Source organism: Thermobia domestica, chromosome 10 (assembly GCF_964235325.1).
Source record: "Thermobia domestica chromosome 10, izTheDome1.hap1.1, whole genome shotgun sequence".
Lineage (NCBI taxonomy): Eukaryota > Metazoa > Arthropoda > Insecta > Zygentoma > Lepismatidae > Thermobia > Thermobia domestica.
In genome coordinates this window covers 5,751,659-5,776,137 of record NC_137463.1, presented here as the reverse complement: position 1 = coordinate 5,776,137, position 24,479 = coordinate 5,751,659, and the positions used below count along the sequence as shown (strand labels likewise).

General features: G+C 38.0%; 1 protein-coding gene across 1 annotated transcript in view; it reads right to left on the bottom strand.

Moving 5' to 3' along the window:
* The window catches only part of LOC145662910 (transient-receptor-potential-like protein), a 191,529-nt gene that overhangs the window by 163,981 nt on the left and 3,069 nt on the right, over window positions 1-24,479 (bottom strand). Inside the window, exon 2 of the mRNA XM_081728915.1 lies at window positions 13,268-13,478. Coding sequence (XP_081585041.1) covers window positions 13,268-13,478 — 211 coding nt within the window. The remainder of the gene's footprint in view (window positions 1-13,267; window positions 13,479-24,479) is intronic.

Genomic DNA, 24,479 nt, shown 5'->3' with positions numbered 1-24,479 from the left:
AGATGCCGGATCTGAAAGATGGACCTAAGCCCCCCCCCAAAAAAAAAATTCTACTTATATTTTCAGAAAAAATGATAGAACAAGAAATGATAGAACTAGATTGTTTTTATAAGTGAAAGAGTACATCAATCATTTCCGTCTTAAACATGTATAGTTTTCTTGAGAACGTGTACAGAAGTACAAATGTATGTTAAGTTAGGAAGATTGGGGGGGGGGGGAATTCGGATCCAGTGGGACCCCGTGGGTATGCCTCCTGTAAACATCCTGTGACAGAAAATGATTTTCACGGTGAATGGAATATCTAAAGAAATTTGGGAAAGAAATTAGTAAAACCGAACCATTAAGATTATAGAAAGAAAACAAGAATAATTCTCATCTAAACCAATGAGCTAGAAAAAGATGGTGGAGTTATGCAACACCGTTAATTAATTGTCTTTAGCTTGAAAGGTGTAGCCATGGTTACTTAAACGTTTCGTTTTTTTTTTTTTTCAAAAATAATTTCTGAAGGAGAAAAATAGGGTTGCGTTTTTCAAATTACTACTTTCATAATAATAACCGAGAATAAACTAAATCAGGCCAAACTGTTTCTTCTTGTTATTAATGATATTTCTCTGTGTATTAAAACTTCTCAAGTTCTTCTTTTTGGCGATGATCTCAAATTATACTCCAAAGTAAATTCAATTAATGATTGCGTGAAACTTCAACAGGATCTACAGAGAGTTCAAATATGGCGTGTAAAGCGAATAAAAAATCACTTTAGCCCTAATTCGCAGATATATCAAGTTATTACAATAAACATATCACTTAATAGCTACTAACCATTTTTATTTAATCCTTTGAAATCACCTGACTCGTATCCAGTTATCGTTGATTTACATCTACAGCCATCTATTTCATGTATATCATGTAGATAATAATGTTTACCATGACAACATGTCATGTCAATAATAATGTTTTTTCCTTTTAACTATATATAGGCTATATGTTTTATTATTGCGCCTCTGATCATGTATTGACAAAAAAAGGTACAGATTAACAATACCATTATAACAAGAATATATCGTTGTATAAAATGTCGCTCAGAACGGGAATTCCGTAACAGTATTACAGTGAAGGAAAGAACCCTGGATATTTTCAAAACATTCACTTTTTGAATAGCCCTCGTATTAATTATTATTACATCAATATAAGTAGTCTTCTCTTCTCTTCTTTCTCCATATGTATATATATATATTAATTCATTCATAACAACATTTTATTTTATTACTAATCACATATTAGAAAAACGTCGATTCAAAAAAAATATCCTTTATGGGTCTATCCAAAATTATAACTAACTGATGACCTACGCAGAGTTACTATATAGTTAATTGTTCCTTTTTACATCGAACGATAACATTCATATACAAATAACATTATTTATAATTAAGATCGTCATCATATCAAAACAACAAGATCAGAAGGCAATAATTACATTTAGAAGCTTCAATTTAAGATCAATGTCATGGATTTCAATTTAACACAATCAGATCTTTCTTAAACACATAAGACGAAATAAAGATGAACAAAACAGTAGGTATATCATAAGAGAGAGACTTAAATAGTATGAAACACAAATATTAAGTAATGCACATAATATTAAGACATATGCTGACATAAATTGAGTAACCGCGATCATAGACATAAACTCAAGATTAAATAACATAAAGTAAAATACAATAAATCGGTTCACATTTCCATAAAAATATTTTGTTTTTCCCCTTCTGAACAAAATGTTATTACTCAAACAAAGTACGGATAACAAACAAAATCATAACGTTATTTAAAGCAAAATTACTTAAATACAGCCTTCTCAAACTCCGTAACTCAAATCTAAGTTACATGGCCAAAAGATTCAGTCAAGCTAAACGAGAAGTCACAAACAGGAATACAGCCATCTTCAACTGCCTGGTTCAACGTATCTATGCCAAGAATTTGAGCACATTTCTTAGCAAGAATAAATCCAATTCCTCCAGTGGCACAACACACATCTATGAAGGAAGTTTCTTCGTCAACTTCAACCACTTTCGCGATGGAAGTATAAAGCTGCTCGGCTCCGGAAGTATTCACTTGAAAATAAGAATCTGGAGATACTCGGAAACTCATGTCACAGATAGTTTCTTTCACATATTCTTCTGCGAACAACAACTGCAGTGGTGGAGGTTTCTCACCTTTTTCCTTCTCAGTGAAGATCTGGAAATAGAGCGATGTTACATTCAAGCTGTTACCTTCCCTGTTTTGGAAATAATCTTTCAAATCATCCGTAATCTTCCCTATAGGCAAACACCTCAGAAAATCTGCAAGTCCTTCATTCTTCTCTTTTCTTTCTTCTGCCCAACCTGCTAAATTCAGATTCCTACTCAGCAGCAAATCCGTCAGTCGGGTGAGATATTTTATTTCTTCAGTCTTTTTCTTCAACTGTTCACCATAAGTAACATCCCACAAAGGTATTGTAGCCTGTTTTATTCTATCTTCTACAAGTAACTCAACTTTCGCCTTTTTAGAATCCTTATAATCAGTCTTTTCCAATGTTCGCTTACGTTGATCAGTTTCGGCAACTTCGGCTGAAAGAACTCGCTGCTTCCAACTGTATCCATTCAAGGTCTTCACTGCCATCTGTTGGTCTTCTTCAGTTTTGAAGATCAAATAAATCCAAGAACTCGCTCTTTTCGGCGACCTAATAGTATGGCTTCCCAACTTCAAATCGTCTGTCAACAATTTCTTCAATTCCCCTAACCTGTATAATCTCGGCAGACCTTTCACTTCAATTTTGAATACGCCTGTAGTAGTAGTGGTGGTGGTCTCCTTGGCCGGAGATGATGGTTCTTCTTTAATTGTAGCATCTTCCGCATCACCATTCACCACAGGTCCAGTTGTTTCGTTTTCATCCTGTTCTTCAATATGTTCATTTCTTCCATCGACCTTCTTCTGACCTTCTTCCGGTTGTACTTTCATATTCATACCAGTACCATACACTTTTTCAATCAATACTTGCAAGTTCTCTTTCAAATTATGCTGTAGCCGATCGAAATTTTCATGGATACCCTGAACTCTATCTGCAAGATATTTGTGTTGAGTCAATAATTGTTCGAACTTTTCATCGCTCGATTTTTGTATTTGTTCTAACTTTTCATCGCTCGATTTTTGTATTTGTTCTATCCATTTTTGCATCTGTTCCATCTTTTCATCGTTCGATTTTTGTATTTGTTGATTCGTCTTTTGCATTTGTTCCAGCTTATCAGTTAGCAGTTGGCTAATCGTACTAACAAGATTAGCCTGGCCATATTCAGGTGTATTTTCTACTAAAGTACTCGGTACATCCATTACGTCAGGATTCTGCATATCTCTAATCCTTTGTATTTTCTTTCCGCTTCTTAAAACGGTGAAATTCATAAAAAGGATATACGTTTGCAAATATACCTCGTCCTTACTTCTTTTCAGAACTTTGAGGTAAGGTCCCGGGTTTCGGCACCAGATAAAGCGAATAAAAAATCACTTTAGCCCTAATTCGCAGATATATCAAGTTATTACAATAAACATATCACTTAATAGCTACTAACCATTTTTATTTAATCCTTTGAAATCACCTGACTCGTATCCAGTTATCGTTGATTTACATCTACAGCCATCTATTTCATGTATATCATGTAGATAATAATGTTTACCATGACAACATGTCATGTCAATAATAATGTTTTTTCCTTTTAACTATATATAGGCTATATGTTTTATTATTGCGCCTCTGATCATGTATTGACAAAAAAAAGGTACAGATTAACAATACCATTATAACAAGAATATATCGTTGTACGTGATAAGAATAAATTAGTCCTGAATGTGTCCAAATGTAAATCTGTATCTTTCACGACGAAAGAAAATCCAGTTAACTTCACGTATACAGGACGTTTCAAAACAACACCGACAACATTTGAGAGGTGGTTCCTAGCATCAAGATAATACAAAAAGTATAGACCAACCTGAGTGCAGAAATCCGTCATTTCGGAGTTATAGGCTGCCGAAAACATGAAAAAATGAACTGTAAAGGTCCATAGCTCTAATACTATGGAACCTACCGTAGTCGGGTCAAGACTTCGCTTAGGAACTAATACGTGCGCTATCCAAAAATCCATGTTTCAGAATCCTAAGATATTCACGCAACAATTTTTATAGAGGGAGTTTTGCTACGGGCACTTAATTGGAAGTACTCACCAACTACCTCTATATAAATTGTTGCGGAAGTACCGCAGGATTCTGAAACATGGATATTTGGATAGGGCACATGCTTGTTCCTAAGTAAAGTCTTGACCCGACTACAGTAAGTCCCATAGGTTTGGAGCTATGAACCTTTAAAGTTCATTTTTTTCATGTTTTCGGCAGCCTATAACTTTCAAAGGAAGCATTTGTGCACCTAGGTTGGCCTATATTTTTTGTTTTATCTTGGTGTCAGGAATCACCTCCCAAACGTTGTCGGTGTTGTTTTGAAACACCTTGTATAATAAGTGGCGCTTCCATGTCTATCCCAAATACTATCAAAGATCTAGGAGTTATATTATGAAGGATAAGGGGAAAAAAGAAGGAATGTCACAAAACTGCGTTTTCGAGGAAACGGTATTTTAATATTGGAAACCGTGTAAAAAGAATAAGTTTAGTCAAACCGTTTGTCCTTTTTACATGAACATTTCTACATCTACGCATGGATTGCATATAGAGTCAAATAATACCAAGAGTCACCTACAGATAGGACAATGCACCCGATAAAGTGTATACATGGACATTCCTTGTATTTTCCCCTTACCCTTCATTTGATAGCGAATTAACCTTTGCTCAACACGTTGACGCAATAACGAGTAGTGCATATAGAAACCTAGATTTAATTTATACGCTAAGACAGGATTTCTACAAAGAATTAACATTTACAAGGTTATAGTTTTCATATGTAAGGTCAAAATTAGAATACTATTGTAATGTTTGGACACCAAATGTACCGTGTTATGCAAAAATGAACTAAGCGCCAAACTTTGAAAATCCACGTAAATGCGACGATTGGTTCCTGATAAGCATTAGAACGTTTTGCACAATCGAAAAGAGAGGAAAACCAACACCTTTCGAAAAAAAGAAACATAACTTCACTTTTGATTACGGCTACATTAATGCTGGACATCAACCTTTATACGTAATTTTCTTAAAAGTATGAAAGTGGCGCTTAGTTCGTTTTCGCATGACACGGTGTCACTAAATATTCTGATGCAATAGAAAATATACAGTTTAAATTCTTAAAAATGCTTGCATACAAGAAAACGTGATTCTTTTCAAAGTATGTCCCCTATGAAGACTTAGTAACGAATTTCAGTTTTCAAACATTAGAAAAGAGGAAATAGGTCTTTGATCTGTTGCCCTTAAATAAATTATTATTAAACGGTAAAATTGATTGTTCAGAATTAGTTTCAGAAGTATTATTACGTATTGCAACAGATAAGACTAGAACAGCTAACACTGGGACGTTCTATTGTAGAAAAGCAAGAACTAACATAAGTCTCCTCTGTGGAGAATGTGTGCTTCATATAACGAAATGATTAGATTTCATGTAGTAGATGTATTTAGTATGTTCGAAAACAAGTTCAAGCAATTGTAAGGCATTAACTTCTGCATAATTAAACGATGTATATTTGTGTATGTATAATAGTGTCAAGGGCGCCGATACTGGGGGGCCGAGGGGCCCCCCAAAGCTCATGTGGGCCCCCCTATAGTGTTTATGAATATACAATATTTGACATAATTTGAATGCAATTTGTCTTAAAATCTTCATATATATACAGGATGTTTCAGATAAAACGACCAGTGCTTATAAATCCGAAACGGCTGAGAATAAAAAGACGAAACAAAAACTGAGATAGGAAAATGTCATAGGGCGCATCACATGGTGTTGTTGTGGTGACTCCGAGGGCCCTCCTTCAAGGGGGCCCAGGGACCAAATACAAATTTTCAAATAGGAACATGTATTGATTCATACCTCATTCAATAGTACTTGAAAAACGAAACAACTTTTGTAGGAAACAATTTTCGATTTGGGCCACCGTTTTTAAATGGCCGCAAAATGTGGGTCCTATATCAGATAAAACGTCCAGTGCTTATAAATCCGAAATGGCTGAGAATAAAAAGATAAAACAAAAACTGAGATAGGAAAATGTCATGGGGAGCATCACATGGTGTTGTCGTGGTGACCCACAGGACCCTCCTTCAAGGGGGCCCAGGGGCCAACTTCAAATTTTCAAATGTGAACACGTATTGAATTATACCTCATTCAATAGTCCTTGAAATACGAAACAACTTTTGTAGGAAACAATTTTCGATATGGGGCAACGTTTTCAAAATGGCCGCAAAAAGTCTTGTATCAGTTTGAAGTTGGCACCTAGGCCCCCTTCACTGAGTTTCCTGAGGGTCACCACAACAACACCACTTGATATGCTTTATCATCTTTTCTTCTCAGTTTTTGTTTCATCTCTCTATTATCAGCCGTTTCGGATTTATAAGCACTGGACGTTTTATCTGAAACACCCTGTATATGTATCTTCTGCATCTGAATGCCCCCTCGCCAAATTTACGAAGAAATCGGCGCCCTTGAATAGCGTGTGTTGTCCTTATGAGATAAATTAATTAATTAATTAATTAATAATTTTATATTAAAATAATAACACACATTTTACAATTTTGACAGTGATCTCGAGTGGTCTCTTAAAAGTTCTTTTAGAAACAGAATTTTTATAGCCTATGTGTGAAAATTCAAACTCCTTATGTGAACATGACAGTTGTTTTACGAAAAGGCACATTGTATTTTCTTGGAATTTGTACTTAAAATACTCATTTGGCATTGAATACCATCATTAACCATGGGAATAACATTCAAAGTGCCAAATAACTAAAGGGTAATGTTGAAATGTTAGTCTTGTAGAGGTGTTGTGTTAGAGAATGGAATCATGGGGAGATCTCATTCACAGATGACTAAATTAGCAATAGAGCCAGGCAAAGACAATGACAGAATCTAAGAAATGACATTGGGCGATGTCACCTTTGTTGGAATGCTTTGTGTACGTAATCTAGAGACTGGAACGAAATGATCAATGCCACTTTGCTTTGATGTTGGAAAGCAAGGTCATTAAAAGAAATCTTGAGACGCCATCTATGAGCAAAAACTGAAACTTCTATAGAATTTCAGTGAGAATTTCCTGCTAATGAGAATGGAACTGGCGAACACTTGTGTTCTTTGTTGCTTTCACTCTTGCCTTTTGTTCCCAGTCCTCGTTTGGCTTCTTGGCTGATTGTGATACGCTCCTAAATGGTTCTCGCTTCAAGACCGTTGCAGATTTCGTAGCCAATTCTTCTGAGACGGTTATTTCCATTACGTAATTTCATCTTACAATGGCACCGCCATCTTGCTGTCTCTACTTAGCTGTTTCTTTTCCTTTCTCATATGGTGGGAGCAGACTGTAAATAAATTCTACCAAAGAATAAAATCTTGAGAAACATATTTCCTTTCCGTATGTAGAGAATTTCATCTTTTCTCTCTCTCTCTCTCTCTCTCTCTCTCTCTCTCTTAGAATTTTCCATAAAGAACCAATTTTAGATTTTCGCCGCTTTCTGTGTATCGGCAAGATTCCCCGGCAAGATTTTACTTTCGGAAACAGCGTTGATAGATCTGAAGATTAAAAAGTAGCGAGGTTGTGCTCCAAAAGTAGCGGATTTGAAATATTTGTAGCCCAAACATAAAAATGTCAGATGTCAGACTCACATATCTGAATTGGCAATGGTCAGGCGGCGACTGCAGTTTCGAATTGTTGGCGGTGTTGTGTTAGGGCAAACGCCATATTAAAGTGTGCAATAAACTGGGCAGGCGGTGATACCATAAAATGGAAGACTTTTCTGATTTTCAAGGAGACGTGCTTGCTTAAGTAAGTTTTGTGGGTTCTGAAATACAGTTTACAACGTTCACAGCTGACACACAGGGGGGGGATAGGTGGCTGGGCTTCCTAAAATTTTACTACTCCTCTAAAATTTTTACGGTATTCTTGCGAATGAACTATAATGTGGCATAATCGGCCCCTCCTAACTTCTACCGGCCCCTTACATATTTGGGCTGGCGACGGGTCTGAAGTATAGTGCAAGAGCAATGGAGACGGAGGGCTCAGATTTAGTATTGCTTACAAGATGAGACGAAGCAATTTTTATGACAAGTCACAGACCTCTTTCCATAGAAATAATTACACATTTCGATACTTTTACGACACCTTTCCGAAACGAGATAGCCTTAAATCTCGTCGTTTGACAACACTATTCACAATTTACACAAGAATAAACACTGTTATAACCAGACGTATTAAAAGTACTTTTAATTATCAAAAGTAAGGGAACATCCTTCTTCCTCCTAGCAAAAAAACTAGTTACGCCAATGAAGAAAGGACTGTTTTTAATAATTAGTGTGAATATTTATATTACAGCAGATAAATGAGCATTTAGTGATGTGAAGTGTCCCAACAGTAAGTAGTGATTTTAAAACAATACTTTTTAAAATAAAAAGACTAAAGTTCCGTGCACCGGATTTCAGGGTATGAATTCGATGTGTTTTGTTCTACGGAATCAAAATTTCGAAACCCCAGGACAATCCATTGTCATTTTTTTTATGTGGGCGAAAAACTTCATCGATTTTGTAAAGGGAATATACATGTAACACAACCATACAAAAAAAAAAGTTCTTTACAGCGAATCCCAGGGTATGGATTCGATATATTTTGTTACACTTAATCCAAATTTCGAAACTCCAGGACAATTGATCGTGTTAATTTTGTTTTACGGTCCGAAAACTTGTGTCCTCCCTCTCCAAAGTTTTTCGCCCATAAAACAAAATTGACATGGTCAATAGTCCTGGGGCTTCGAAATGTACATAGATTCGGTGAAACAAAATACATCGAATACATATCCCATGGTCCTATTCACAGAGCTTTTGTTCTCTCGTGTGGCTGTTTTACATGTATATTCCTGATCGGAAATAGCAAAAGTTTTTCGCTCATGAAAGAAAAGTGACAAGACGACTTGTCCTGGAATTTTGAAATTTGGATTCTGTGTAACAAAACACATCGAATTCATACCTGGAGTCCGGTGTACAGAACATTTATATTTGTGTGTGTGTGTGTGTGTGTGTGTGTGTCTGTGTCTGTGTTAATTTATTTATTTATTTCATAAGGACAACACAACAGGCTTAATGCCCAGTTATAGTGTCGTATACACAATTGTTTAACACACACTATTATACATACACAAATATACGTTATATAATTATACATAAGTTATTGCATGATAATTCTTTTGAACTTGTTCTTTGACACACTAAACACATCTATTACATGAAATCTAATCATTTCATTATATGAAGCACAACATTCTCTACAGAGGAGACTTACGTAATATTTTTGTTCTTGCTTTTCTACAATAGAATGTCCCAGCGTTTGCTGTCCTCGTCTTACCTGTTGGGACACGTAATAATACTTCTGAAACTAATTATGGACAATCAATTTTACCATTTAATAATTTATGTAAGAAAAACAAATAAAAAATACATCTCATTTTTTTGGAATATACATATATTTGTTTAGTTTCAGATTTGAAAATTAGAAACTTGGAAGTTTTGATATACAGTATATAGTTTTTCTTTCAGATTTCAAGAGATTAAAGACATAGGGACTCATTCCGTAACAGCTTACGCAAATTTAGCGGAGCGCAATGCAACGCAACTCAAAACATCCAAACACCAATTGCCGATTATTGCAAAATAAATCATTGTGTTGACGCAAACCGTTACGGAGAGAGCTCCTTGGTGGAACTGAAAACCAACGATTAATTACTGGGACTCAAAGAAGCTATCCAGATCTTTTAATGTAAGAAACATATTCTCGGAGATGACTTATCCAATTTGGTTACATGTTTTCGACAATAGGAGTTTGTAACTGACTTGTCTCGAACAAGGAGACCACATTCCTTTACTGTACAACAGAATAAGAGTGAGCATTTTCGGGGATGAAAATTGCAGACATTTGAAGAATGATATCTTCAAGAAGTAATATAAAAATATCCATACATTGTGATATTTTTGAATCAATTGTTTTTGTAGAATAAATTCTTTTAAAAATAGCTCGCTTTTCAAATCACGTAATTACTTTTGGGACACACTATTTTGTTAATTTACTGATGGCTCAGTAAGCAAACAAAGGTATGAATCTTGTAAAGGAAATTCATGACAGGGTGCACCCATGCAGGGGGTTCACCGGGTTTGGACCGACTCCAAGAAAAGTTCGTAATTCAACATCCATTTGATATATTTTCTTAATAAAACTATGTTTGTTTGGCAGAGAAGCACTATTATGTACTATTATGATGAGATCTTACACTTCATCTGTACCGTTTGTTTTCTCATAGAAATAACCGAATTCTATAATTTTTTTCTGAGAACATAGCTGGCAGTACTTAATAGTGACTATCGTATTTTCTGGTGAAGAAAGAATAACATTGGTTCAATATTACGTAGACGTAGTGTCTGGTTAGATTGGACCCCTCCCCCAAAGTCTGAACCCCCTCCCAACAAAAATGTCTGGATGCGCGCCTAAGTCCTTCTGTTTCCCAACCATGAATCTCATAACATTTAGAGTCCGAGTAATTTCCATGTAAACACATACGCCTGAGTTTAAAAATTATCAATTTCAAAAGGAAGTCTTAAAAAGCGATAGAGATGTTGTAGCAAAGTTCGTGTTCCTGACGCTTTGTTCACTGCCGTAAATTGGACGACTTCAGGCGATTGCATAATATTGTATTTTGCTGGGAATTACATAAATCAATAACACTGCATGTTTGTCTATCCAAAGAACAGAACAATTTTTCGACTTTGAAATATAGACACGAAAAACTATTGCTCTGTGCATTGTTTATTTGGGACATTGATAGAAATCGCATATCACGTGACTAAAAGATGAAAACTAGGTGTTTTCCAAATTTAGCGTCCCACGATTATAATCTGAGTCCTAAGGAAGATGGTGATGGTAATAATAATGAACGAAATAATGTAATGAAGAAAGTGGGAGACGAGGGAATTCAAGAAAATCCATGTCCATGGTATTCATCCGCCAGAAACTCTACTTGCTAAAGCTGGGCTTCAACCAAGCTGCCAGACAGAGGTGATGACTCTACCACTGAGAGCTTCCGCGGCCCCATGAAAACTAATATACCATACGTTTGTCTCTAATGAGAACAGTTTGGAACTTACTATCGTATCTCGTCCATTAAACTAAATAGTCAATCACCCCTATCGTCCCGTTTTGCTCCAGGGCTCTCTTTGGAAACGACGCTCACGTTGAGAACCAGAGATGACGTGGGTCAATGAAAACTTGACTCGTGATTCACTGACACGCCACCAACCTTAATCCATGACCCACCGGACCCATCAACCCCACCATGGCCCACTGGACCCACCAACCATCATGATTCACTCTAACCCACTACCTATCATGACCCACGACGACTGGACCAACCAACCACCATGACCCATTTTAACGCAATATCCACCATGACCCACTCTGGCCCAGCATGACCCATTCTGATCCACCGCCCACAAGAATCCATCGTCATTAACTCTGACCCATGATCCATGACCTCGTTTCCACTGACTAAAGAGTTTACACTAATAAAACAAGGCTGTGTAATTATCAGTAATCGGAATTTGAATTTTTATGGTTAATCGTTCAAACATCGTTCTGTTACAATACCAGTAGATTTGAACTTTATGATAGAAAATGGTAAAGTGTTTGTCATGGACCATATTACGATGTATTTCAATTTAATTATTGCATATAAATTATTTCTTTGTTGAATTACAGATACTTTTCAGTGGAAAGTAGGATTAAATTTGAAAGTTTTCCGAAGTAAAGGAAAAAAGAAAAGCAGTATAAAATTCGACTGTCTCTCGAAAGAAAAGTAGTAGGTCTTATTACAATTATCCAAAAGTGCTTGAAGGTTTTATTTTCACTTAGATATACTCATCTCAGGTGAGTAAATAGAAACATGCGAAGAAGGAAGAAAAATTTGAGGTCTTGAAAGTAAGAAATAAATTCACCAGTGTTCAGAAGATACTGTCTACAATGCACTGAACAGAGTGGGCCACTGTGGGTGGTAGATCCCAATGGGTCACATTCAGTTGACCTACTAACTCATGACCCACTAACCCACTCCATCTCTGTTGAGAACCACTGCTCTATAGCACAGATAGAAACATCTATTACCGCTGCTGTTTTGAATCAGCACGGCGCACAGACTATGAGTTGAATTTTAGTTTAACGTCCGTTTCGGCAGCGAGGCTATATGAGACGAGACCTACTGATTAACGTGGGATCCGAACCACGTGAGCTCCCGCCGGGAATCGAACCCGGGTCTCCCGCACAGACTATGATGTTTGCCTTTATTACGTATTAGGATTACTAGTTGTTGGACCGGAGCCTTTGGCCAGCTGTACACTGTCTTAAAATCGTGTTTAGTTTGTGCAGGGACCATTCCGAAGTCCATACCATATGTACGTAGCTATTCAAAACTCCATACCATAGGAATGCAACTATTGAAGGATTTCGTTACATAGGAATGCATCTATTCAAAACTGTATGCCATAGGAATTCAGCTATTCAAGGATTTCGTTAGATAGGAATGCAGCTATTCAAAATTTCATGCCATAGAAATGCAACTATTCAAGGATTACATTACAAAGACAAGCGATAGCTCACTCAGATAGAGACATCTATTAGCATCAAATATTTCAGGTTACAACATCTATTAGCGCAGCCCTTTGTTGTTAGGAATTAGTGTGATACACAGAGTGAAAGATCGAGCTATTGGAGTTTTATTAAGACATGACAGTACGAGATGGCGGTCCCAAACCTTCCACTTGGTTCTGGAAAACTTCTTTGGTTCATGCAGCTGAGTTCAGCACAATGGGGTCCAAAATCTGGCTGAGATTTGGAAGTAGGTTAATACTATTTAGGAAAATATTTACGATTTGCCAGATAACTTTACTTCCAAGTTATTATCATTCTCTTCGTATATTCAAACGACAGAATACTTTCAGTACCAAGTAAAAGTTGTTTAAATGTTTTCAATAAAGTGCATCGGGATTCTTTTAGGTATATGAAAGAGTAGCACTTACCTATTTTAACATTTTCCTGCTGCAGAAGCAATTCTACGATCTCGACATTCTCGTTGTCAACAGCAATCTGAATGGCCGAACGCCCCAGGATGTTAGTGCAGTTAACGTTCACAGGGTTTGGAGGCTGAAGACAGCGGATCATTGTGTGGCGGTCTCCTCTCTCAGCTGCCTCCAGAAACAATCGCTCTTTCGGGTCCATAGAGTGGCCATCCTGAAATGAGACAAACATAATTTATCATTAAACTCTGGTCAATAGGGAAAGGTATTACTTAAATGCTAATTCAGTGGTACAGATATAGACCTGCAGACCTGCAAACTATACAACTGATTGAAGACCGATAGCTTTGAGAAGAATTCTGGGTAGGACCGTCGAAGACATGTTCTACAAGTTTAGACCACAGGAACGTCCAACGCCAGCTGCTTCGCGCAATGATTCGATGTATAGGTGTGCGATTTGAATAGAATGTTCAGATATCTGCTTTGACCCATATGTAAATCTTTTCCATTTCAAGATGTATCCTTGACCCTATTAAATTTGTATTAACTTTGCTTCTTATATTGTTTACCTTAGTATCAGAAAAGTAAAAAAAAAAAAGAAAGATTTAGTAGTGAGAACAGTGACAAAGTGCTTCATCTCGAAGAGACTCCTAGGGTTTCTGAATACGTCTTAATCGGACGGTGCAATATCCGGGAAGTACGGCGGATGCAATAATGTTTCTAATCCAAGGCGTAGAATAGTGTCCCGGTTCATCCTAGCCACGTGGGGCTTAGTGTTGTCCTGTTTCAGGAGGACCTCTTTACGATCCAGAAGTGCTGGCTCCGGAGTTTTGAGGTTTTCTTTAACATAGCTCAACTGCTGACAGTACACTGTTGCATTGATGCTCTGACCAGCTGGTAGCAGTTCCCGATGCACGATGCCGCTATCACTCCACCAAAAACACAGGAGGGCCTTATTCTGGTGCAGTGCTGGTTTTGGCTCTTTTGTAACTAGTCCATGGAATGCTAACTAATGATAACGGCGTCGTGGAGCTTCGTGCAGGACCCACTTCTCATCACATGTCAACACCCTGTCCAGAAATGGTTCCTTCCTCAGACGAGACAGCAAAGAAACATAGATGTCTGCTCACGTTGTCTTCTGGCCCGGAGTCAAATCATGTGGGACCCATCGACCTAACTTATAATGCTTCCCAATTTGATGTAGGTGCTGCCGAATGATTTCTCCACTCACACTGAATTTTAGTCCCAGTTTCTCACACGTCTGGCCACTGTTCGCCTTTGTTTCTGCGTGAAGATCTTTTTGTAAATGTGTTGGTACTTTTTGCATCTTCGAGTGTTTCGTCACTGTCCTTAAACTTGTTAAACCACCGCTGCACTGTCCGCGTAGTCACGACACCCTCACCAAAGGCCTGGCATATCTTTCGCCCCGTTGCAACTTCGTTTGACACCAGTTTGAAATCGTACAGCATACACTTCCTTGTGACCTCTGTAGAGGTCCCATGTTCACTCTGTCCTTACGTAAGGTCACGGTGAAACCGAAGTACCATAACGAGGTAGTATGTTGGATATACTCATACCAACAACTGACTTTCGCCTTATCTCCATCCGCATTCAACTCACGGTGTGAGGGCAAATTTAATGCAGACCTCCATAAAAAGTGACAGAATTTTCTTGGTAATAATAATAATAATAATAATAATAATAATAATAATAATAATAATAATAATAATAATAATAATAATAATAATAATAATAATAATAATAATATTAATAATAGGGAGCAAAGCATTTAAATATCGAAATACTGGGTTATAATACTTGGATCTTTAAACGCTTCAAGATTGTTTACCGTAGTACTGTTACTGAGAAATGAAGTTCATAAGAGGGATTGTGGGGTCTTACTTACTTCATAAATTAAGCACAGGACTTTGTTCCGCTGGTGCTTATGAAGAGGCTGATCTTGTATGGGAATACAAGTTATAACATTTGTACTACTGTAAAACTCGTTCAATAATTGAGAACTAATTTTATTCAACTTCAATACAAAAAAGCGTGCAAGAATTATAATTATAAAGTTCAATAGTATTTCAATTTGAAAGGAAGTGACACCACTAATGATAAGGTGAGTGTTGTCAAGACTTGGGGCCCATTTCATACAAGTCGCATAATGCTATAAAGTAGATGCATTAGATTATGATAATCTTTAATAATAACAAGAATTTTAGAAATGATCCAAAAAATAGATAATCTTGCGATCTTGACCAAGAATTTTAGGATGATCCAAAAAATGCATCAAAAGATTGCGATCTTCGCCAATAGTAAGTTTCTGGGTCAGGGGCCACAACATTTTTGAATGGCCCCAAAATGAGTTTTCGTATTTTCTACATCATACTGATTTAAGTGATAGTTTGGGTTTGGCTACACTATATGTAGTTCTCCAGATATAAGGCGTACATGAAAATTTTTAATTGAAACACGTTGGATCTTTTGATCCAAAGTAAAATGTGTTTGTCATCAGGTCTTCATAGAGGGAGGAGTTACCTACAGTTACCAGATTTTGGCTACAGATAGATATTTACCAGATCTAATCGCGAACAAGGATGTTTTCCCAATTTTCGGCTCGTGGAAATTGGCGAAGCTCAAAATATATTGTCTCTAGCTGTTTTATGAACGCCTAGATTTATATGCAACCAGAATAACATGTTTATTGTGCGGGCTTACATAACATCAGATGTTACATACCCGCTCAATGGAATGGTTGCAGGGATAACCTCTTCCTCTCTTTTTTAAATCGAGGTTCTGAATTCAAACATGGCAACGACAGGTGCTGACACCTCGTAAAGTAAATGCCCAGATGTTTGCAACCGGTGTGAAGGTAAAGTTCCATACTGTTACTTCTTCGATACAGATGAGAAGTGTAATGTGGTGAGCTTTATTTTACAGTTTTCCCAGGTAAGATTGGGGAGAGACTGTGTAATCCTTTCAGCATCATTTGGACGAATTAGGAGACAAAAATTAATCCCAGCTTCCACCGAGCATCGAAGTCGGATCATCCGGTTGCCCACATAGCACGCTACGTTCCTAGGACGTGCCATTTTCATCCCAATTATCCCATGTAGTTCCCAGGATTATCGGGATAAAGAGTAGACATCCCGTCGACGTTCTGCATGAGACGCTCTAAAAGATTTCCACGTAGAATGTCCACGGGACGTCCCGGATGGGACAGGAGATCCCAGGGAAATCCCACGCCTGACATGTCTAGGACCAAATTATCCCACGATTTAACAGCAAACATCCCTTTGAGGTCCCGTTGAATATTCCGTTTTCCGGGATATTAACAGACATCTGGTTATCCTGCGGAGGTCCTATGGATGTTCCAGGAGCAAATTCAGGTGATCCCGGGGTGTCCCGTTAACCATTGCCATGGATGTCCGTGTGCTAATTGGGTGGTAGAATGACACCTTACCGCCTCTAGAATAATAGTAAGTATCATTTGAAAATGCTTCTATTATTGTCTTTATTTGTTAATATATGTTTTATGATACTACAATAGTAAAAATACGCATTGAAAGGAGTCAGGCCTAGAAGTTTCAATTTCTTCCGGTAGATGTCAACCGCTGAAAAGAGTTTGGTGCCATCTAACGGCGCGATATGAAACTTCTAGCTCTTTGTTTCAGTAGTTGAAAGTATGATATGGATGAACATCTTTAAAACCACTGTTACCCATGATGACGTTCAGGGGCGGATCCAGGACCGAGTTCTGGGGGGCGGTGGGTTCTCATACTGCTACTTTTAAGGGCTACTTTGGGAAGGGCTTTATTTATATATATAAAATAAGAAAGTTTCCTCTTCTGAAGGGGGGGGGGCGATCGCCCCGATCGTCGCCCCCCTGGATCCGCCCCTGAAGACGTTAAGGGATTGAATCTAGTAAAAACTTGCCGAAACATTCGCTGTCTACCTATGTACGGTATTGCATAAAATAAAATTCAAAGTTCGCTTTCGACAGAGTTATCGTGTGGCAGGCGCGTGCCCCCCAAAATTTGTGCTTTGGGAGGAGGGAGGTAGAATAACTGCAAGCCACTACGTGTATGGGTATTGAACGTGTATTATTATGTACCAAAAAGAAGAGAAGTAATTGCAAAATACTTCCACCTATATTTTCAGAAAAAATGATAGAACTAGATTGTTTCTATAAGAGAAAGAATACCGTTGAAGCGTAAGATCAAATGTTCATGCTCTATCAATCATTTCTCTGTTAGACAAGTATTGTTTTATTGAAAAAATGTACAAACGTATGTTGCGTTAGGAAGTTTTAGGGAGGATCCTGACACGCTGACCCTCCCGTGGGTGCATCCCTGAGTAACAGACGTACGAACATAGGCGCCGACTTTTGGGGGCAGGGCACTTTTGGCCCCCCCCAATATTTAAAGGTGGCGTCCTTGCCCCCCAATATAATCCAGTTAAGGTAGAATTACCAAAGAGTAGCAAGAATTTCTGTCGTAAATTACGTCGTGCCTTTAATTCAATATTAGGAACAGCCTTCTTATTCGATAAAAACCACCGTTTTCAAATCGGCGTTTAACCTTTTTAGGATTTCCCCTTTTTGAGGTAAATTTTAGACTTTCACTCAAACAGCTACTGCTTCCTTACTATTTATCGTAGGATCGTGGTTCGTACCTCGTTTTTCTCAGGATAGATCATACGTTTCAACGGTACCACTCTCTTGTCCGTATTATACACCAGAAATAAAGAAAATTGAAAAAAAAGAGATTTTTCGGGAAAAAAATCGAAATTTTTGTGCCCCTCTGGCCCGGGCCTGGGTTCACGTAGGGATCTGAATCTTTAAAAAAAATCTTGTTATATACATAATACGTGCGCAAAATTTCGTTCTTGTATCTTGAAAACTGAGGTCGGGAGAAGTTTTTGAAAGTCTGAAGGTGACCCATCTTTTCATATATGTATATAAATAGAGGAAGTTCGGGCATTATGGAATAGTCGGATAATATGGAATACCTTATTAGCTCGCCTGTGATGTGTTGCTTCCAAGCGGAGAGGAAAGGAACTACTATCTCACGTCCCCATGATGCTCTATAGTCAGTCTCCATGTGATTGTGACATTCGTTGTGTTGGTAGACGTGAAAATCTGATTTCTTATTCAGGAATACTTTTACAGGTAAGTGGTTCAAAACCTGTACTTTCCTATTGAAATATAATAGAACAACAATTCTTTATTTACTATGACGTTGGATATACAGAGTGGTAGTTTGATAAGCGCCATTATTCTATACGCCTTCGAATGCCTTTAACAGCTCTTTCGTTTCCAAGCTGGCGTGGAGGGCAATATTGAATACCCACAAGAAAAGCATGGTATTCCGTATTCCGTATGGTATTCCGATTACAAAAATATCTATCGGTATTGGGCAATTAAACATACATTTATGATGACAACAGTGCTAAGTGTATTTTTTATTACAGCAAATTGTCTCATGATACAAGGGGTAAGCTTGGGTCCAGCGTTCATCATGTTTAATGTGAGCACACAATGACTGTGCCGATCCTGAAGCAGAGTATTATATTTATGACTTTTGCAAGTAATCACAATCAGTAATGGCTTGGCATCAGAATTTTCATATATTCTTACTATATTCATTGTATGTTCAACAGAAAACTTTTTTCTTTTCTATATAGCATTTGTATTCCATATTACCCGACTATTTCATATTACCCTCCAAAGTTGTTTCTTTACAAATTATACATTTTACCCACCCCTGTAACGAAACTTCTTTATCAAGATATACATAAATGAAGCCAAATATGTAAGGCGTATACTTGTTTTCCTTTCTGTTTCAATGTGCAATTATTAACTGAGTTACAAGCGAAACAAAACTGGTATTCCATAATACCCGAACTTCCTCTATATATACCTAGGTATAAAATATTTTTAAAAATGTACTGCGTCATTCCTATTTAGCCTAGAGTCATGGTTCAAACTCCATTTTCTTCAGGATAATAAGCCCTTTTCAACGGTATCACTTACATGTCCGTATCATACACCTAAACCAGATAATTAGGGGAAAACTCGGAAGTATTTTTGCAAATCTAACCAAAACATTTTGCCCATCTGGCCTAGGCCTGGGTTGACGTAGGGATCTGAATATTTTTTCTTAAAATGCATTGTTATGTAAATAACACGTGTGCAAAATTCCAATCTTGTATCTTAAAAACAAAGGGCAGAAAAATGGTTAAAAGTCTGAATTTAGGCTCTCTCTTTATATACACACATACGTATATACTTATTATAAAAATTTACTGCGTCATTACTATTTAGGCTAGAGTCATGGATTAAACGTTATTTTCTTTAGTATAACAAGCCCTTTCCAACGGCGCCACACACATGTACGTATCTTATTCCTGAACCGGAAAAATCGGGAAAACTGAATTTTTTTCTTAAAAAATCAGCCCCTCGGAACATTTGCGGCCCTCGTGCCCGGACTCGGCTTCACGTGGAGATCTCAGAAAAATTTGAGAAATATCCAAAGGTACATACAATTCCAATCTGATATCGTGAAAACTACAGGCGTGAAAAATTTTTGAAATTTGCCTTAAGAAAAAGTAAAAAGTCACGCCCTTCCGCACCCACTTGACGCAGCCAAGTTGACCATCTGGTTCCAAAACGCATCTGAGGTGTTCTTTGGTCCATCCTTGACTTGACTTGACTAAAAAACGACTTAAGTACCTGTTATAGAACCTAAATAAGAGGTCAAAGACCATAGTACGCCATGGTAACAAAAGTTACCAAAAATCCTAAAAGAATTAATAGAGCACTGAAGTTTCAACCAACACTATGGAAACACTAATATGAGAAGTGAAGATCAATGTGGTGCAGTGAAGTTCCCAGAATTTGAACTTGAATTTGTTTTAATGCGTTCACACAAATTTGACTTAGGTCATGAATTTAGCAGCGGAGCGGATGCAGCAGACCGAGATCTGGAGGGAAGGGGGCCTTTATCCAGCAGTTGGTAGAAAACGGCTGAATATGATTATATATTTATTCATTGTTTTGGCCCCCCCAATATTTTCTTCAAGTCGGCGCCTATGCGTACGAACATTACAGTTGAGTTGATTTTGAGTTTAACGTCCTGTTCAGCAGCGAGGCTATATGAGACGTGGATCTACTGATTAACGTGGAATCCAAACCAGATGAGCTTCCGCCGGGAATTGAACCCGGATCTCCCACGCCAAAGGCGTGTACGCTAACCGCTTAGCCACGAAGGAGCTCGTAAGAACATTAGAATCTTGTAAGTCTCCAATTGTGTGATATTAATAAAGCTCTGCTCCAAAGCGACTTAAACGATAATGAAATGAAATCTTTGAGTTTAACGTCCCACGTTTCTGTCCTTTAGGCGAATGATTAAGGCAAGTAAGTGATGGATGATGGAAGATTTTGGCGGAAAGAGAATGTGGGAGGAAACTGGATTACCTTCAGAAAAGTCATGGACACGATGTTCTCCATCACAAATTTACTTGGCTGGGGATTGAACCAGGAACCCTACGCACCAGAGTGAAACGCTCTACCACTGAGCCACCCTCCAAAGCAAGTCAAGAGTTCAACCACTCTCTATGGAATCGGGTGGGATAAAGGAAATGAAATCTTTCAGTTTTACGTCCCACGATTATGTCGGGTAGGCTTAAGAAGACGGTGATTATGAGAGGTGAGTGAAATGGTGGAATGAAGAAAGTGGGAGGAAACGGGAGAACCCCGAGAAAACCCACGAGCACGGTGTTTGTCCACCACAAAGTCCACACGGTGCGAGCTGGAATTGAACCCCAAGCAGCCCCAGGGACCCCAAGCACCGGAGGTGAACGCTCTACCACTGAGCCACCGCATCCTCCGGGTGGGATAAAGGATCTCGGAGCGTTTTTTTGACCACATTACTTCATGTACGTACGGAAGTATAGAGCTTTACCGCTATTTCAACAGTAATACATTAATCTGTCCCAAATAGGAGCGCAAATTTAGATTTTTAAAGTAATAAAACTGTCTCTTATATTCTTAATTGAACTCTACGAGTACCTTGTAATACAATTGTAAACCAAGCCAATTAACACTTAAATGAATGTCTACCACAACTTTGAACAGTACTTCTTGTTTCTCAGTCTTAGTTCTTTTATCGCAAGCCAGGTTTTAGACTATTTATCTAAGGAGAAACTTCTGAGTCAACACAGGGTTGCCAGTTTTCCTCCTGAGCTTTAAATGAAAACATTGGGAACTACAAACTAGACAGCTGAAGCTAAGAACTGGGAAAGAGGATTAGGGAAACCAAAAATATACAACAACATCGTACTTATTGCTTTGTTTCACAAATATCCACGAACAGATGACAATAAACATGTATCAGACTTTAAGTTCTTATGACGTCAAGAAACATGACGATAAACAGGAGACGAATGATTAAAGCAAGTGAATGCTGTTGGAAGAATTAGTAGCACAAGAATGTAGGAGGAAACGGAAGTACCCGAGAAAAACCATGGACACGGTGTTGTCTACCACAAACTTACTTGACCGGGAATCGAACCAGGGTGAGCGTCTCTATCATTGAGCTTTCGGCGTTGAAAAAGCGAAGGCTGTGCTGACCACTGACCAAGCCGTCGATGGGACAAAATATAGAGTAAGTTGGTCACTTCTAATGCTATTTATTTTGTAAAAACATAATATATGAAAAAAAAAGTGTAAAATAAAAAGGAATAATAGGACATAATGTAAACATATAATATGTCATCCTAGAAAGAAATGGAAGCCTCACCTCACTCTATCTGAGGCTATAAGATAAAAAAAAAGAAAAAGAAAAAAGAGGAGATAAATTCAACGGAACACCAAAGTAATAGAACTAGCGTGAAGAGGCAGTTGAGTCTGCCCTAGACAAAACCGTATGAAACAGCAAAGCCAGAGGAAGTGAAAAAAAAAAAAAAAAAAAAAAAAAACATGCTACAGACTGCTGGTCAACACCCACGTACACATCTGTGGATTTTCCAACAGAGTCGGAAAGCTGAGCTATCTTTTTGGAATTCCTATTGTGGATGCTGGTTCTAGTGTCGAAAAGCAACTGTGTGGAGAGGCTACTTGTGAATAAATGTCGAACATAGTTTCCAGAACACAGAACAAAGAGTCAAGTGTGGGTGTCAAATTATCGAGTCTCATCCCAAAAGTTCTATCATCATAGCGGCTGAAAAGGTTATTTACATAGTTGGTCATGTCTTGTTTTCTCTTCAGTCAGAAGTTTCTCCTTTTGACCTATGATCTGGCTACATAGTACAATAGCAATGAAAGTACTTTTGTCCCGTTACAGAAACTTTTCTTATTTCGTATAACTGTAGTCAATTTCCAGTTCTTCGTATATGAATAATTTTCTATTTGATTATTTATTTATTTATTTATTTATTCAAAACTAGCAGAATAACCGTTCTTCGCACGGGAAGAATACATTTCATTTTGGAGATAAAGGGATGAATTTGGAATTAAACGACATCAGAAGTGTCACTGTTTGTCTCAGCGACCCCAAAAACTATGGATTCGACACTAATATCGGTCATTTTCGATCATTTTTTTTATATCTCCCCTTCCCTTCCCCAAGTAGCACTGTCAAAGTGAAATGATGAAAACCATCCCAGGCTCGAACCTCATATGTTGAAAATTTGATCGAGATTGTCGGGTGGTTCAAAAGATATGAAGTCACAAAGATAATCACTTTCACTTATCTTTGATTTGTCTATAGTCACTACGTAGCCCCGAACTCCAACAAATCAAAATCAATCTTTTATTAACTTCCCTCGAACTTCAATATATAAATTCTCCTAACCTAAATCAGTACCGTATTAGTTACTTTTTAATAACTAATAAAATGTTTAGGTTTCCTACGTAGTTCGTGATGTAAAGCGTAGTCCCACGAGAAGTAGGCTACTTGTTGGATTTGCTAATCTAAATAACAGATTACTCAACCAGTGAAGTATGTATACTACTTGTTTGGAATACTTTTTGGCTGAAGATTGATGCAAATTTGTTTTCTGGGTAAAACAGCTTGTATCGTAAGTAAGGTCAATTCAATAAATAATCGAAAAAAAATGTGTAAAAAAATACAAAAACTCGACAAATTTTGTGCTGTTTTCTTATTTTTTGGTGGTGTCCTAGAACTATTATCAGATGGGCCTGGTACGCCTGCCCCGCGTACAAGATGATGGGAATCAAACAAGACGAGGGCATCCTTGCAGGTTTGCACCAATGTGAACCAGCGGAGGTCGTTAGATTTCTGTTAGCTGAAGGGTTGAAACTAATCGAAGTTCATCGTCGGATGGCAGTGCAATATGGTAAAAGTTGTGCGAGCTGAACATAAGTGTACGAGTGGACTGGTAAATTCAGACGGGAAGTAGTAAGTGTTGAAGATTCCTCGCGGCCAGGACGGTCTGTCTGTGCAGTCACGGAGAACAACAGTGCGAAAGTTGGTGAGTTGATACGGGAAAACAGGCGTATTATAAAGGTAACTAAGGAAGTTCTGTCGCTTTTTCACCCACTACGCTCAAACATCGATATATCACCTAATCTGTACCTGGAAGATCAAAAATAGTCTCCATCAGCATCGAAGACCTTCTGCCAACGTTATGGAAGGCTATAGATTCCATCGCGGTAAACTTGGTGGACCGTGAAGTGAAAAAGCTATGAAGTGCATTTTGCACCTCTACTAGAGATTTGAACTGACGTCCTCTAAGGTGATTGTCCAAGGAACGGAACAGATGAAAATCGAACGGTACAATATGCGGAGAGTATGGCGGATGCAATAGTGCTTCACATCCAAGTCGTAGAATGATGTCCCGGATCATCCTAGTCACGTGGGGCTTAGTGTTGTTCTGTAACAGGAGGACCCCTTTGCAATTCAGAAGTGCCGGCTCCAGAGTTTTGAGTTTTTCTTGAACATGGCTCAACTGCTGACAGTATACAGTTGCATTGATGCTCTGATCAGCTGGTAGAAGTTCCCGATGCACGATGCCTAGTCCATCAAACACACAAGAAGGCCTTCTTCTGGTGTAGTGCTGGTTTCGGATGTTTTGAAACCGGTTCATGGGATGCTAACCAATGATGACGGCGTCGTGGAGCTTCGTACAAGACCCACTTCTCATCATATGTCAACATCCTATTCAGAAATTGGTCCGTCCTCAGACAAGA